Consider the following 12477-nt stretch of genomic DNA (forward strand, 5'->3'; position numbering starts at 1 on the left):
AATGTTTTGGTTTCCGTTTTAGTTGCCAACGAGCAATATACTTGTCCCCATTTTCTCACAATACTGTATCTTATATAGGACCCCAACTGTCCCCTTCAAATACACACACAGAGAATTTCTGTACAAAGTACTCGTCAGAGCAACACATCCCCCGGTCACTCTTCATTACACACAGACAACTTGAAATCCACGTATTGCATGTATGTACGTATAAGAGTACATACCAACTTTACTATGTACGTTTCTTCGTCTCATTACGTGTCATAATATATAAAAAGTTAGCGCCTGAATATATTGCCAATAACGTGTACCTCTATTAGATGAATCATCCTCCGCCAATTCCTTGTCGTTAAGAAATATCAAAATAGTGATGGTAAAATAAAATCGGAAAAGACAGAGAAAGTTTAGGCAAATAGTTGGACCATTACAAGAAATTGGTGACCGGAAGAAATACACTCCGGCTTGGCTTCTGTGTTTCGCGTATGTTTTGTAGAACGCGCGTCCCCGCCTAATCATTTGCTTTACTGTAGCAAACCACGGATGAAGGTGTTCTCTCTCTCTCTCTTTAATAAATCACTGACTGATAGTCTAAATGTTCGTTGTTGAAGCACATGAGTACGAGTTCTTTTTTTTTTCTTTTTTACAGAAGCTACATGAGTAGGCAGCATAATCGTCGTGTCTGCCGCTGTTATGTACACAAAAAAAATAATGTGATGAACGGCAAACAAGAGATGGGACGTACGCATGACCATTCCCTTGGGTCTTTATCCAACAAGCCAGCGTACCAGTAGTAAGGTGCTATATAGCTCATATCATTCGGCGGCCCGTCACCAAGCCCTGGATGGTACCGTGATATATACTAACATATACTGCTGCTACGTGTATGTACCAATATGCGTGTAACTTTGGTAGTTTGCATGAATTGAACATTCCAAACAACCGTATATAGTTGTCATGAGTAAAAACAAAAGGAAGCACAACAACTCTATCACACGCTCTCTCTATGATACAACGTATACCATTCATGCTTACAACCACCAGCAGCAGCAGCAGCATATTATTTTGCTTATCACGTTTTGTCTCCCCCTCCCGAGAAATGATCGTCGTTTGAGGGAACACCGTGACTACCTCCCCCTCCCCACCACCACCATTACACCCTTTGGCCAACCGTCCGTCGTTTTGCCCATGTGACCTTTTCGTAAAGTGAGTGTATAGTAGATAAGCTGGTAGACACAAAGTAGTAAGCCGGAGGAGAGGTGCTCATCTTGTACCTTGATAACCAGCAGATTCCTTCTGTTGCTGTATCCTGTTACCGCTAACTTTTTATATCTTCTTTTTGTGTATGTGTGCGTGTAACAGCAGTCCGCCTCTTGGCCTTTTGAATGCAGTAGTCATGGCAATAGAAATGTGCAATTTGTTGATGCTGTTGCGTCATGTTATTTGTCCAAAGATGATACATGTTTTTCTTCCTGGCGTTCAACGTGCGTGAACATATTTCTGGCATTAGGTGCAAAAGTCAGTCGACTACTTCTTTTGCTAACACGTCACTACACTTGCTCTTGCTGCTGCTATCAATTAAACTAGACTACGTACACTCTTTCAACTTGAAAAGGTTCACGGGCGCAACATGATCGAATAAGACGGTTTAGTGACTTTAACATAGCCAAATCCAAAAGTGGTAAACAGAAACGCCACACAAACAATTGGCCAATCATACACACATTACTGCGTATGACACATCATCATCATCTACATACCATCGCTTGTAAAAAAAGAGAGAGAGCGAATGTGTGTGTGTGCTATGTGCTATGTGAGCACGGTCCAGTCCGGCCGAAGGGATAATCAACTATCATCATTCGTGATTCTATATCCATACACAATTTAAGATTTTGTGCCTGAGTAAAGGTCGTTGTGCTATCATATGCAACGTTAATCTTTTATACTCTCTGCTCGTTTCTTTCTGGGGGGATGGGCGCACACCACTGCTAATACCACATAGCACACTGCTTGTCCCAAAAGAGTAGTTGTGATGGATGGAACGGCGCCAATTCTATTGCTGGAAATAAGACCGTGGACACGTTTCGATTAATAGGAACTGTAACACGAATGTATAAAAAAAAAAAAAGAGGACTGGTCTTCCTATTCCCCCACATTACACAAGTTCTCTCTTTCTCTCTCTCTCTTTTTTTTTCTAGTAGCATCTTTGTCATTTTGTACTGTCCCCCAATCAAAAGATTGCTACTGTGAGCATCGTTTTTTTTTATTTGCAACTATTCTGAAAGTGCTTCATATTAGCAGAAGAAGATTGACAATGTCGAGCAGTATAGAGCCCCCCGGGGTACTTCAACGAGTGCATGCAACAGAAGTGGGACAAGATCTTCTTCTTCTTTCAATGATTCCAAAAGCAGGAGATGTTGTAGCAAGCGCCAAAAAAAAGAAAGAAAAGAAAATGCGGGGAATAGTTTGGGGGGGGGGTGGGTGGGTGGATACCAATACTGGCGTTGACACTTTTTGCCCTTCTGATTACCAAGTGAGAAGGGGACCGTTGTTAGAGCGGGCACAGAGATGCGTCATGACGCAAGTCTGAGGTTACACAAACGATGGCTCGGTACGGTTCAAAACTCAAAAATGCTAAAATGTGGGGTAAAAAAAAGAAAGGTCACACTTTGTTTCCGCTTGGGTGGCGGCGGCGGCGATGGTGTCGTGTGTCGGTAATTAGTTCGCCGTGTGTGTGTGTGTGTACCACGTGTATTCTAAAATAAGCAGGCCCTCTCTCTCTCTCTCTCCCCTCTCCCCCAGTCACATCACATTATAGGATACATGGAGTATTATGTGCACTAAAGAGAGAGGGGGGGGTATCTATATCGTTTTATTCAATTATCTAAGCAAGAATCCCTTTTTTTTTTTGGGGGGGGGGGTTTCGCCCTACTACTTTGTTGGCTTATTCCATGCGTGAAAGGTCAGCAATAACCGATGTGCCTCGAAGCGATCTGACCATGCTTGCCATAAAGTCCAGCGTAGTGGGCTCACGCTGTGGTACCTGTCGTTCGAGATAGATCACCACGAGCACCACATGCTCGTCCACTTGGGCAAGATAGTACGTGCTTCCGATTTTGCTGTCGTAAAAGTACACCGGGTCGGATTTCGGATCGCTTAGTTTGTTGCGACTGCCTTGGATGATGGAGATAATGTTGGGCATGTGCTCCTTGGGTGCTTGCTACAGTTGTTGTTGGTGTGTCAGATATTACATTCTCATCTCATGCAAGAGAAAAGGTCGCCTGACCGCCCCCCCCCACCCCTTCGCCTCCTTACATTCGGTTGACAGTAGATAAAAGGAAAGGAATGAATGCCCTGAGGCGCTTCGTACGGAGTGTCTGCAAGGACATAGCCTTGTGGATGGAATGGCACCGCAGAGGTCACCTCGTAAATGAGACCCACACAATGCGCGCCAAAACGCTTCCGAAATGTGCATATCCTAGCATATTGTCCATGAGTGAGTGTGTGTCGTACATATGCCAAAAGGAAGGTTCTCCCGCCTAAAACAGAAAGAGGATGCATTACTGGTCGTGGTAGTCAATCTTGATGCCCTTCCACAATGACTTTGCCGGATCGTCATCCGTCAACAACTGTTCCTTGTCCAGCAAGATGTTGTTGAAATAGAGCGTCATCTTTGCATACAGATTGTCCAGGTATTTACCAAACCAACGGATGGTATTCGGCCATGATGCGTCACCGTGCTACATATATATATATATAATTCCTTGTTGATTAAGGGCTCTTTTGGATTGTTTTCTACCCTAGTAGGCAATTTACATCAGATGTACTGCTGCTGCTGCTGCTGCTGCTGTTGCTGCTGTTACCGCTGGTGATGCTGCTCATGCCACCAAACAGCATCGTTTTCCAGGTCGGTTCACGGATCTCTTGCCGAGCTGTTGTTGTTGTTGTTGTTGTTGTTGCTGCCGGCGCAGTATTGGATTTCTTACAGAATTACAAACATAAATTTAGTCAATGCATCACGATGTTGATATGCAGGAGAGATCTGAAAATAACTTCTCTCTCACTTGAGCATAATAGTGTTCTTGACATGCCACTTTCCACGCTTGCCAATCTTGCTTGCAAGCAAACAGCGCAATGCATGCATCTTGAAAGGCATAATCAATGATGGCTTGTCGTGCCCTTAGCAACGCTTGCAGAATGCGCATTTCCTTGGCAACACCCACACCCAACAGTCCGAGTCGGTTGTTGCTGCAAAATGTTTGAACTTGGGTCTCCAGTCTTTCTAGCTCTTGGAAAACCAATTGGAAAGGATCATTGTGGTTGCTATTGCTGCTGCTGCTGCTGCTGCTGCTGCTGTGACTTTTACTTAGCAGCGCTTGGTATCTAAAACATTTGACAACCGGAATTTCTGTATAAGCAACGTGGCATGTGTGGGTTATTTTTGGGATTTTCCGGCTTACAAGTGAATAAACGTTTGACGCACGCGACACAGATCCACCAGCGCATGCAGGATTTCCAAGAGTGGAGTCGTGTCGGCAAGGCCAACGACGGTCGTCGGATGGCTTTCCAAAACGGCAATTTCTTTGGTTGTCTCTTCCGCCAAGTAATGGTACAGCAAGTTTAACTACTTGTGACAAACTGTTTTCATTAGCCAGGGCTTTTGGATTGACGAAGCTCTTTTTTCTTTTCGAGGGGGTGTTGTTTACTTGCAGGATCTTTTCGCATATAATACCATTTCGGCTTCAAGAACGAGAGTTGTGTATAGAGATTCTCGCAATTGCAAAGTTTGACAAGCAGGTTACTAAAGGGCTGATATACCTATATCCGGCCAAAGCACCGAGTAAAAAAAAAAAATAAAGTCAGCTTTATTGTTGCTATCATATTGTGGAGCGAAAGAAGAAAAAGTTTGAAATGGTGGGCAGGGATTTACTCGTAAGAAGCGTGTAGCCAACTTGCTAGCAGCAGCATAATCAAATGCGCCTAATGCATTCCATGTGGATGTGTACAATTCTTGTTGATCCATCGCGCGTCTTTTTTGTGTGAATTGCTGCTGCGGGTTATGCAAGGTATAATATATCGTTTTTAGGAGGTGGGTGCGTTGGTATCGAGCTAATTCGCAGCGTATATGCTAGAGAGTGAGTGGGGGGGGGGATATGCCCCAGTAAGAATCGGGGTATTACAATGGTTACGTTCAAGCCATCCTTTTTGACCGTATTTGGAACAATATGTGGCTGCTGTCCTCTTTTTTTTTGTGGAGGCGCTTGTAAAACTTTGGGGGGGGGTGTATTAAGCTGGGTCATGGAGATACGTAGAGAAAGATGTAGATCTTCAACAACTGCTGTTGGCTTCCGATGATGCTCTAGCAGTCAACCAGAAGTCAAGGACATGTAGCACATCTATCAATACACACTTTTTTTTTATTAACCTGACAAAATGTGTCAACATTGGGTTCTATTACGTCGGAGATTTGGCCATCCAATCGTCATTGACAAAAGGGTTGGAAATCTAAAAGCCGAAGAGCTATATTTCTTGAATTCTATTTTGCTTTTTATATTGGGTTTCATTGGATACTATCGCATTGGCATTGGGCTTGAGAAGAAGAGGACTTACTGAGGTAGAAGGAGGTGGGGGGACTTGTTATTTGACAAACAGACGACAAGGAGGAGGAGGAGGAGGAGGAGGGGTGGTGTTTCCCATTTCAGGAACCACTTGCTTCTCTACGTATACAGGACCCATCGATGCAGGAACTTGTAAGAGCGAGACAGTAACAAACAAGATGAGACAGTAAACCGTCAAGTTGCGACATCTGATCATAACAAAGCAGTGGACTGTTGCTGTTGCTGTTGCTGTTGCTGTTGCTGTTGCTGTTGCTGCTGCTTGTATTGTGGCGGATAAACAGGTTATTAAATACAACAGGTTGGGTGTGGGGGTACAGTAGCAGAAGCAAGGAAGGCGGGAAGGCAGCACAAAAGGAATGGGTCTCGTCGATCGAAGAAAATAATCGAGTTTATAGCAAAGGAGGTGTTGCCCTTGTTGTTGTTGTTGTTGTACATTCGTTCTGTTTCACCATCGTACATACACACAGTTGTGCTTATGGTGTTACCCACTATCACTATCACCACCACCACTACCAAGGCATCCCGCAGGAAGTGTTTATGAGCAGCAGCAGCACATTATCTTTTGGAGCGAAGAGACCGTCCGTTTCGGCCTAAGCTTTTTGTTGTTGCGCACATCAGCTGGCATACACAACCCCCCCCCCCAACAACCTTGTCATGTGGACTCTCTCCTCTCTCGGTCTCTCTCTGTCTCTCTGTCTCTCTCTCGGTCTCCTGTCTCTTTGAACCCCACTCCAACGCTTGGTTCATCGGCACAACACATCCTTAAAAAAGCTTTGCCCGCGCTTTTTTTCCTCACTTTTTGCTGCTGCTGCTGCTGCTGCTGCTGCTGGCCCCCCCTCTTTATTCAGCGCCCGCGTGCCATGTGCGTGCGTTCATACGTTGGCTTGTAGCGTTACGTATAGCTAAATTCACCAAGATAGGGGTGCATTCAAAGCTTTCCTCTCTGCTCTCTCTATTCCTGCCTTGCTGCCATTGAAATGTGGGGGAGGGAGGGAGGGAGGGAGCAGCAACAAAAAAGAGGCCCAAAAGATCCAAGAGGAGTCACAAAAGGAAGAAAGGTTACCCATTTCCACTGTTTCAGGCAAAAAAGGGTCAGCTAGAACCAATCTCATTGGTTTGTGAAATGTGGGGTTCGCCCTCTCTCTCTTCTTCTGATAACCAGTACTAAACTCTCTTGCGTCGGCCTTTGAAAGGACCGCAAGAGACGAGTAGCGCCCATTTTGGTGTAACCCTTTCAGAACCCGTTTATAAAGGGCCACTGTCTTGTTACCCCGCTTTTTTTTTTTCTGACTCTTTCCCACTTCTTTTATTTCTCCTTTTCTCCACACACTAAAAAAACCCTTCTTCCAACCTTCAAACAACAACAACAACAAACACACACACTCTTGAATTGACTTTCTGATATACATCGCTGGCGATACTTACTTACTACTACTACTACTACTACTACTACCTTATAACTATTTTACCACTGGAAAAAAGAAATAAGAGACATGCTTGACACATTATCCACCGAAGCTCCTACCACCACCAGCAGTAATAACAATACTAATTCGGCAAAGCCGCTCTCGCGCAAACGGAAGCAAGACTTTGGAGGAACAGCAGACAATAAGAATGTGTGGTCAGATTATGTCTACTCGTCCCCGAGCTCGCCCTCAACCACCCTTCCATCATCCACCGCCGATGCCTTGATGCTGGATCATGCCTATGACCTGAACCTGGACTCGATATTCTCGCACAACACGAGCACAGGCATCAACCCTACCGCGGCCAGCAATCCCTTTGATTTTGACGGCGGCCTTCATCATCTCCAACATCACAACACCCTCGACAACAACGGCTCCTCCTCAAGGCGCCATTCAGTCGCCGTGGGCGAATTGGACTATCATTCGTTTGACTCGATCAAGCAGGACTTGGACATGCGACGCTTCGATGCCGACTTGCAGCAGTTGCTGGGCTTGCCTTCATCATGGTCCTCCTCCTCCAACAGCTCTTCTTCGACCGGTGGCGCCGGCGGTGTGAGCAGCCTCACGGACCACCACCACCACGTGGAACCCATACAGCATAAGCGGACCATGTCGTTGCGACTGGAAACGTCATTGCCAATGCAGCAGCAGCAGCAATCACAACAATCAGCCTCGCCTACCACCCCAGCTTTCTTTTCCCCAAGCTTTTTGGATGCTTTGAATGCCGAAGAAGACAGAGATGCACCACTTATGTTTCCTACGGGTCCTACCTCCTTCCATACTGCATTGCCTCTGACCGATCCTACTTCTGACTTTGGCGACCAGCAGTTGCTTCATCATCATCAACAACAACAACAACAACAACAGCAAGGTTCCGAACCCACCACCACCACCACCACCACCACCGCTGCCACTACACAGACCGTTGCGCCGAATGACATGTGGTTTAATGGCATCGATCACCTTCAGCAACAGCAACAACAGCAACAACAACCAAAGGCAACAACCAAGCGACGAGCGAGCAAGTCGTCTCATCGCATGTCACCGCCCACATCGCCATCCAACACCATCACCTCATCCATGTCTTCGTCATCACCTTCTCCCCCTATCACGCCCATGCAACCCACAACGAGCTATGACCAGCTTTCCTACAAGCATCATCCTGCCATTCCCGAAGAAGACGAGGAAATGACGACCCCGTTCCATGAGAGCGGCAACAACAACAACAACAACAACACTGCACACCATCAACAAGCTCAAGCGGCGTTGGCGGCAGCAGCAGTAGCGGCAGCAAATAACCGGCTGCGGACTTCCAAGAGCAGCTTGGTGACGGCCCGGATGCTTCAGGGAGCCAACACAGCAACTGCACTCAAGCCGCATGTTCAACAATACCTGATGAGCAACGATCCTGCTGGCTCGGGCGAACGTACGGTCATGATCTTGACGAGCAAAGTGGCACAAAAGAGTTATGGCACCGAAAAGAGGTATAAATAATTACCCTATCAGTAGTGATTCTCCCTATTATAGATGAGCCCGTACTAACTTCTCTCTCTCTCTCTCTGATATCTACACAAGATTCTTGTGCCCGCCTCCTACCACTGTCCTCTCCGGATCTTGCTGGTGGACTAATGACAGCACAGGAGCAACACCAAGCGGCGGTCAAGATGCGGCGTCACACAACAAGAGTAGCAACAACAACAACAACAACTTTGGTGCGGGTAGTGTTGGATTTGCAAATGGCCTTGTCTCCACCACAACAACAACAACAAATGGTAGTAATGGCAACAACAACAACAACAACAGCAGCAGTACTACTACTGCTACTAGTTCCGGTGTATTGACCCCACCCAAGTTGACGATCCATATCTCGGGCGAAGCAACAAGCCAGACGGGTGTTTTGGAATGGTATGCACCCAATGGCACCGTCTTGGATGGTTCTTCGAGCGCTGCAGCAGCAAGCAACGCAGCTGCGTCAGGTGATTCCACCATGTCTGCAAAGTGCGTGTCCAAGCATCTGCACATCAATGATGCGGACGAAAAGCGCAAGCGCGTGGAGGTGCTGGTCAAGATGCAGCTCGGCAATGGCTTACAGCTGGGCACATTGGCCAGTAAAGGCATCAAAGTCATTTCCAAACCAAGCAAAAAGCGACAGAGTGTCAAGAACATGGAATGTAAGTTTGGTTTTTTACACAACTGCGCGCGCAGTGGTTAGTGTGTGTGTGTGTGTGTGGGGGGGGAGGTGAACTACTGGGTTTGATCGGTGTTTCAAACTAACATTAAACCAAAAACTCCTTTTTAGTGTGCATTCATCATGGCACAACCATCTCCTTGTTCAATCGTATCCGGTCTCAGACCGTGTCAACAAAGTATCTCGGTGTGTCGAGCAACGGACACAAGGGCAATGGCAACGGCACTTGCTTTGTTGCGCGCACAGGGTCTTGGGATCCGTTTGTGATTTGGATTGTGGATACTTCACGGGCGCCTGACATTACTGCGATGCCCCGCAAGCACCACCCGACAAACCCCAATTACCCGCCTCCTCCCGCCATCGCTCTTCAAACCGACGCCAACCAGCAGCCACTGGCCATCCACTACAACCAAGCCGTCGTCTTGCAATGTGTCTCCACCGGCTTGGTCAGTCCCGTCATGGTCATCCGCAAGGTCGACAAGGGCAGCATGGTGCTCGGTGGCAATCGCATGGAAGATCTTTCCGGCACGACGGGCGGCGAGTGCGGTGACGAGTCACTGGGCGATCCCGTCTCCCAGCTGCACAAGATTGCTTTCCAGATCGTCCAGGATCCTTCCATTGCTCACAACAACAAGGCCAATTTCCGCGGCGGCTCGCATCCATCGCCCTATGACCACCACCACCACCAACAACAACAACAACAACAACCGTGTTCACCGCAATCACAGCAACAACAGCTCCAAGAATGGACTTTGCCACAATCATGTCAGCCCATCACTTATCTGGCTTGTTTGAATGATGTGGTCGGCATGCACAAGACGACCACAGCGCGTACATTTATCGCTACACGTCCTTCATTGCCCAATGCTGCAGCAGCAGCAGCAGCAGCAGCAGCCAAAGCAGCCCAGCAACCAGAATCGCCGACAACGTGGTTGGAGGCACAGCAAATGCTGAGCAACATCAACAACAATGACTTTGTGGTATCTCAAGAAAGCAGCGGCAAGGTCGTGCGCAAGCGCCGCGTGTCATGCGATGTTGTCAAGCCCATGTCTTTACCTGCCAAACTGCAGCAACAGTCGAGCGCCATGGCAGCCCGACGCCGTGTCAATTCTTTGAACGACGTGCCTGCTATCACTGGCGGCGGTGGCGGCGGTCGACGCGGCAGCACCTCATCCATGCTGGGAGGAGATCGACGTGGCAGTACGGACAGCAGCAGTGCAGGAGGTCAACAAGCCGACGGTGCATGCTGGACTGAAGACGTATCAGACGCTGCGGTATGGACCATTGTGGGCACGGATTGCGCCACGTACACCTTCTGGACCCCTCCACCCCTTGTTGCAGGCAACACGTCGTGTGAGACCGGATTTAACTCGCCATTCACAATGAACCCATTGTATGCCGAGCCTGCCAGTGCTCCCATCACTCCGTTTCCAACGATGGCTCAAGTCACTGAATCAGGTGGTGGTGGTGGTGGTGGTAGCAACAATAACAACAGTAACAATAACAACAGTAGCGACCAGTTGACGATCCAAGGTGAAAACCTGACGCGCGACTTGGCAGTCTGGTTTGGCGATATCAAGAGCCCGCGAACGGATTATCGGTCTCGCGAATCGTTGACGTGTGCAGTACCGGATCTGAACGAACTCTTGTCATCACCTGCAATTGTGGTTGATGAAGAAGATGGCCAGCGCAAGCTGCCTTTGCTGCTGGTCAGAGGCGACGGTGTTGTCTATCGAACCGGCAAATTCTATTCCTTCTGATATGGCCGACAGCAATGATCCTGTGCACTCGTTTTTACTTTTCATTTCCTTCCTACACAAAGCAACCTACTTCTTTAACCACTTTTGCGCACATTTACCTTTCGAACACTTTGTCTCGAACACACACACACACACACGACTATATGCTCCTTTATTATTATAATCTTTTTTTACTACTTTGCTCGTTGTCTGTTTCATTTTTCTCTTTCATGCTTTCTTTCTTTTCTGTACTCCTCCCATAGCTGCACCCGTTTCCTCCCCGCGAAAAGAAAAGCACGCACTTGCACCGTGTTTTGTTGTACAAGGAACTCTCTACTATATGTTTTTGCTTATGCTTGCTTTCTTTATACATACAACCCCATCATTCATATACATATATATATATATATTTATCCATATATATGTGTGTGTATCCTATATATAAGCTCTTCCCCCACCTTCCCCCCTTTTGTTATCGCGAACTTTGCTTCTTCCTTTCCAAATAATGTATCATAATATATATAAAAAGAACTTTTACAAAGCTTGTATAATAGCACAAAACAAAAAAGAAAGTCATTCTCAATTGGGTCAATTTGTATTACTGTCGCACCATCTCTGGGGAGGAGTGGGGGGGGAGGGATCCAGCTGATTCTATGAGAACCTTCTCAAGAGCCCACAGCGCCCAGTACATAAACAGCCATGGCGAACTTAAAAAAGTAACAGTAAGTAGACCAAGTCAACACGCATATAGGATGCTATGAGTCGAGAGAGAGAGAGAGAGACAAGCCGCCGGTCATTAGGCCCGTGCACCTTCCTCTTTTTTGTGGAAAAGCCATCCGAATACACGGGCCCCTTTTACTGCTTAATCCCATCCTACATATACAGAGAATGTGTAGCACTAACAGTGGTGAGTGTATTACCATTATGCTTGGATGCACAAAAAGCCCGGTTCAGGCTACAAGTCCTCCTATGATTGGAAACACTCATGCGGATATATGTACAGAGCACCTTGCTCTTCCTTTATCAAAAGGCAGCCAAATGTTTTAACTAGAATCATGAACCTCGGACCGAACAACTGAATCCCTACCCCCGCCCCACCTGGAATTACTCAATTAAGAAGGTCTTCTCTTTTTGTTTCAGACAGAACACAACCTTGAGCTTAATCGGCTGCTCTCTCTCTTTCTTATTGCCCCACCTCGATCCGATCTACTCTCGTATGTCGTCAACAGAAATTCTTGTTACATGATTATTTTGGGAAAAGCTAAGCTATACCTAAGCATTGAACGTGGCACTGTTGCTTCGGTAGATATTTATAGTGTGTACCGCAGTTTTGCTTGAAAATAAACAGTGTACCTTGTAAAGCGTCCATAACTTTGGGTCCCTTTTTTTTATATATTCAAAAGAGCGGGGTAATGCTGGATGGAGCCCGCGATATTAGAGTTTTTTTACTTGCAACGCCACAAAGATGA

At 46.8% G+C, this 12477-nt stretch overlaps 3 protein-coding genes across 3 annotated transcripts; 1 reads left to right on the forward strand and 2 right to left on the reverse strand.

Moving 5' to 3' along the window:
- Nucleotides 1-2714: 2714 nt before the first annotated feature.
- On the reverse strand, nt 2715-5129 carry BDB00DRAFT_816768 (uncharacterized protein). Its single transcript, XM_053123014.1, has 8 exons — nt 4928-5129; nt 4708-4815; nt 4458-4621; nt 4348-4380; nt 3814-3841; nt 3562-3737; nt 3313-3475; nt 2715-3217 (listed from the first exon to the last, which is right to left on the reverse strand). Exons 1-8 carry the CDS (start codon nt 5018-5020, stop codon nt 2942-2944), a joined length of 1041 nt encoding a protein of 346 aa, XP_052980982.1. The 5' UTR covers nt 5021-5129; the 3' UTR covers nt 2715-2941.
- A 696-nt stretch (nt 5130-5825) lies between these two features.
- BDB00DRAFT_816784 (uncharacterized protein) lies at nt 5826-6364 on the reverse strand. Its single transcript, XM_053123015.1, has one exon. It carries the CDS (start codon nt 6072-6074, stop codon nt 5901-5903), a length of 174 nt encoding a protein of 57 aa, XP_052980983.1. The 5' UTR covers nt 6075-6364; the 3' UTR covers nt 5826-5900.
- Nucleotides 6365-7108: 744 nt separating this feature from the next.
- BDB00DRAFT_871005 (uncharacterized protein) lies at nt 7109-11029 on the forward strand (the record flags this gene model as incomplete). The annotated part of the gene is made up of 3 exons (XM_053126776.1): nt 7109-8565; nt 8657-9252; nt 9381-11029. 3 exons carry the CDS (start codon nt 7109-7111, stop codon nt 11027-11029), a joined length of 3702 nt encoding a protein of 1233 aa, XP_052980984.1.
- Nucleotides 11030-12477: the final 1448 nt, after the last annotated feature.

The sequence above is a fragment of the Zychaea mexicana genome (assembly GCF_025766255.1).
Source record: "Zychaea mexicana strain RSA 1403 chromosome Unknown BDB00scaffold_25, whole genome shotgun sequence".
Classification (NCBI taxonomy): Eukaryota; Fungi; Mucoromycota; class Mucoromycetes; order Mucorales; family Lichtheimiaceae; genus Zychaea; species Zychaea mexicana.

Coding starts and splice junctions, on each gene's coding strand:
- BDB00DRAFT_816768 (XM_053123014.1), bottom strand. CDS start 5,020: ATGGATCAACAAGAATTGTACACATCCACATGGAATGCATTAGGCGCA. Junction 4,381..4,457: donor CGTCAAACGTTTATTCACTT/GTAAGCCGGAAA, acceptor CAAATGTTTTAG/ATACCAAGCGCTGCTAAGTA. Junction 3,218..3,312: donor TTATCTACTGTCAACCGAAT/GTAAGGAGGCGA, acceptor CAACAACTGTAG/CAAGCACCCAAGGAGCACAT.
- BDB00DRAFT_816784 (XM_053123015.1), bottom strand. CDS start 6,074: ATGTACGATGGTGAAACAGAACGAATGTACAACAACAACAACAACAAG.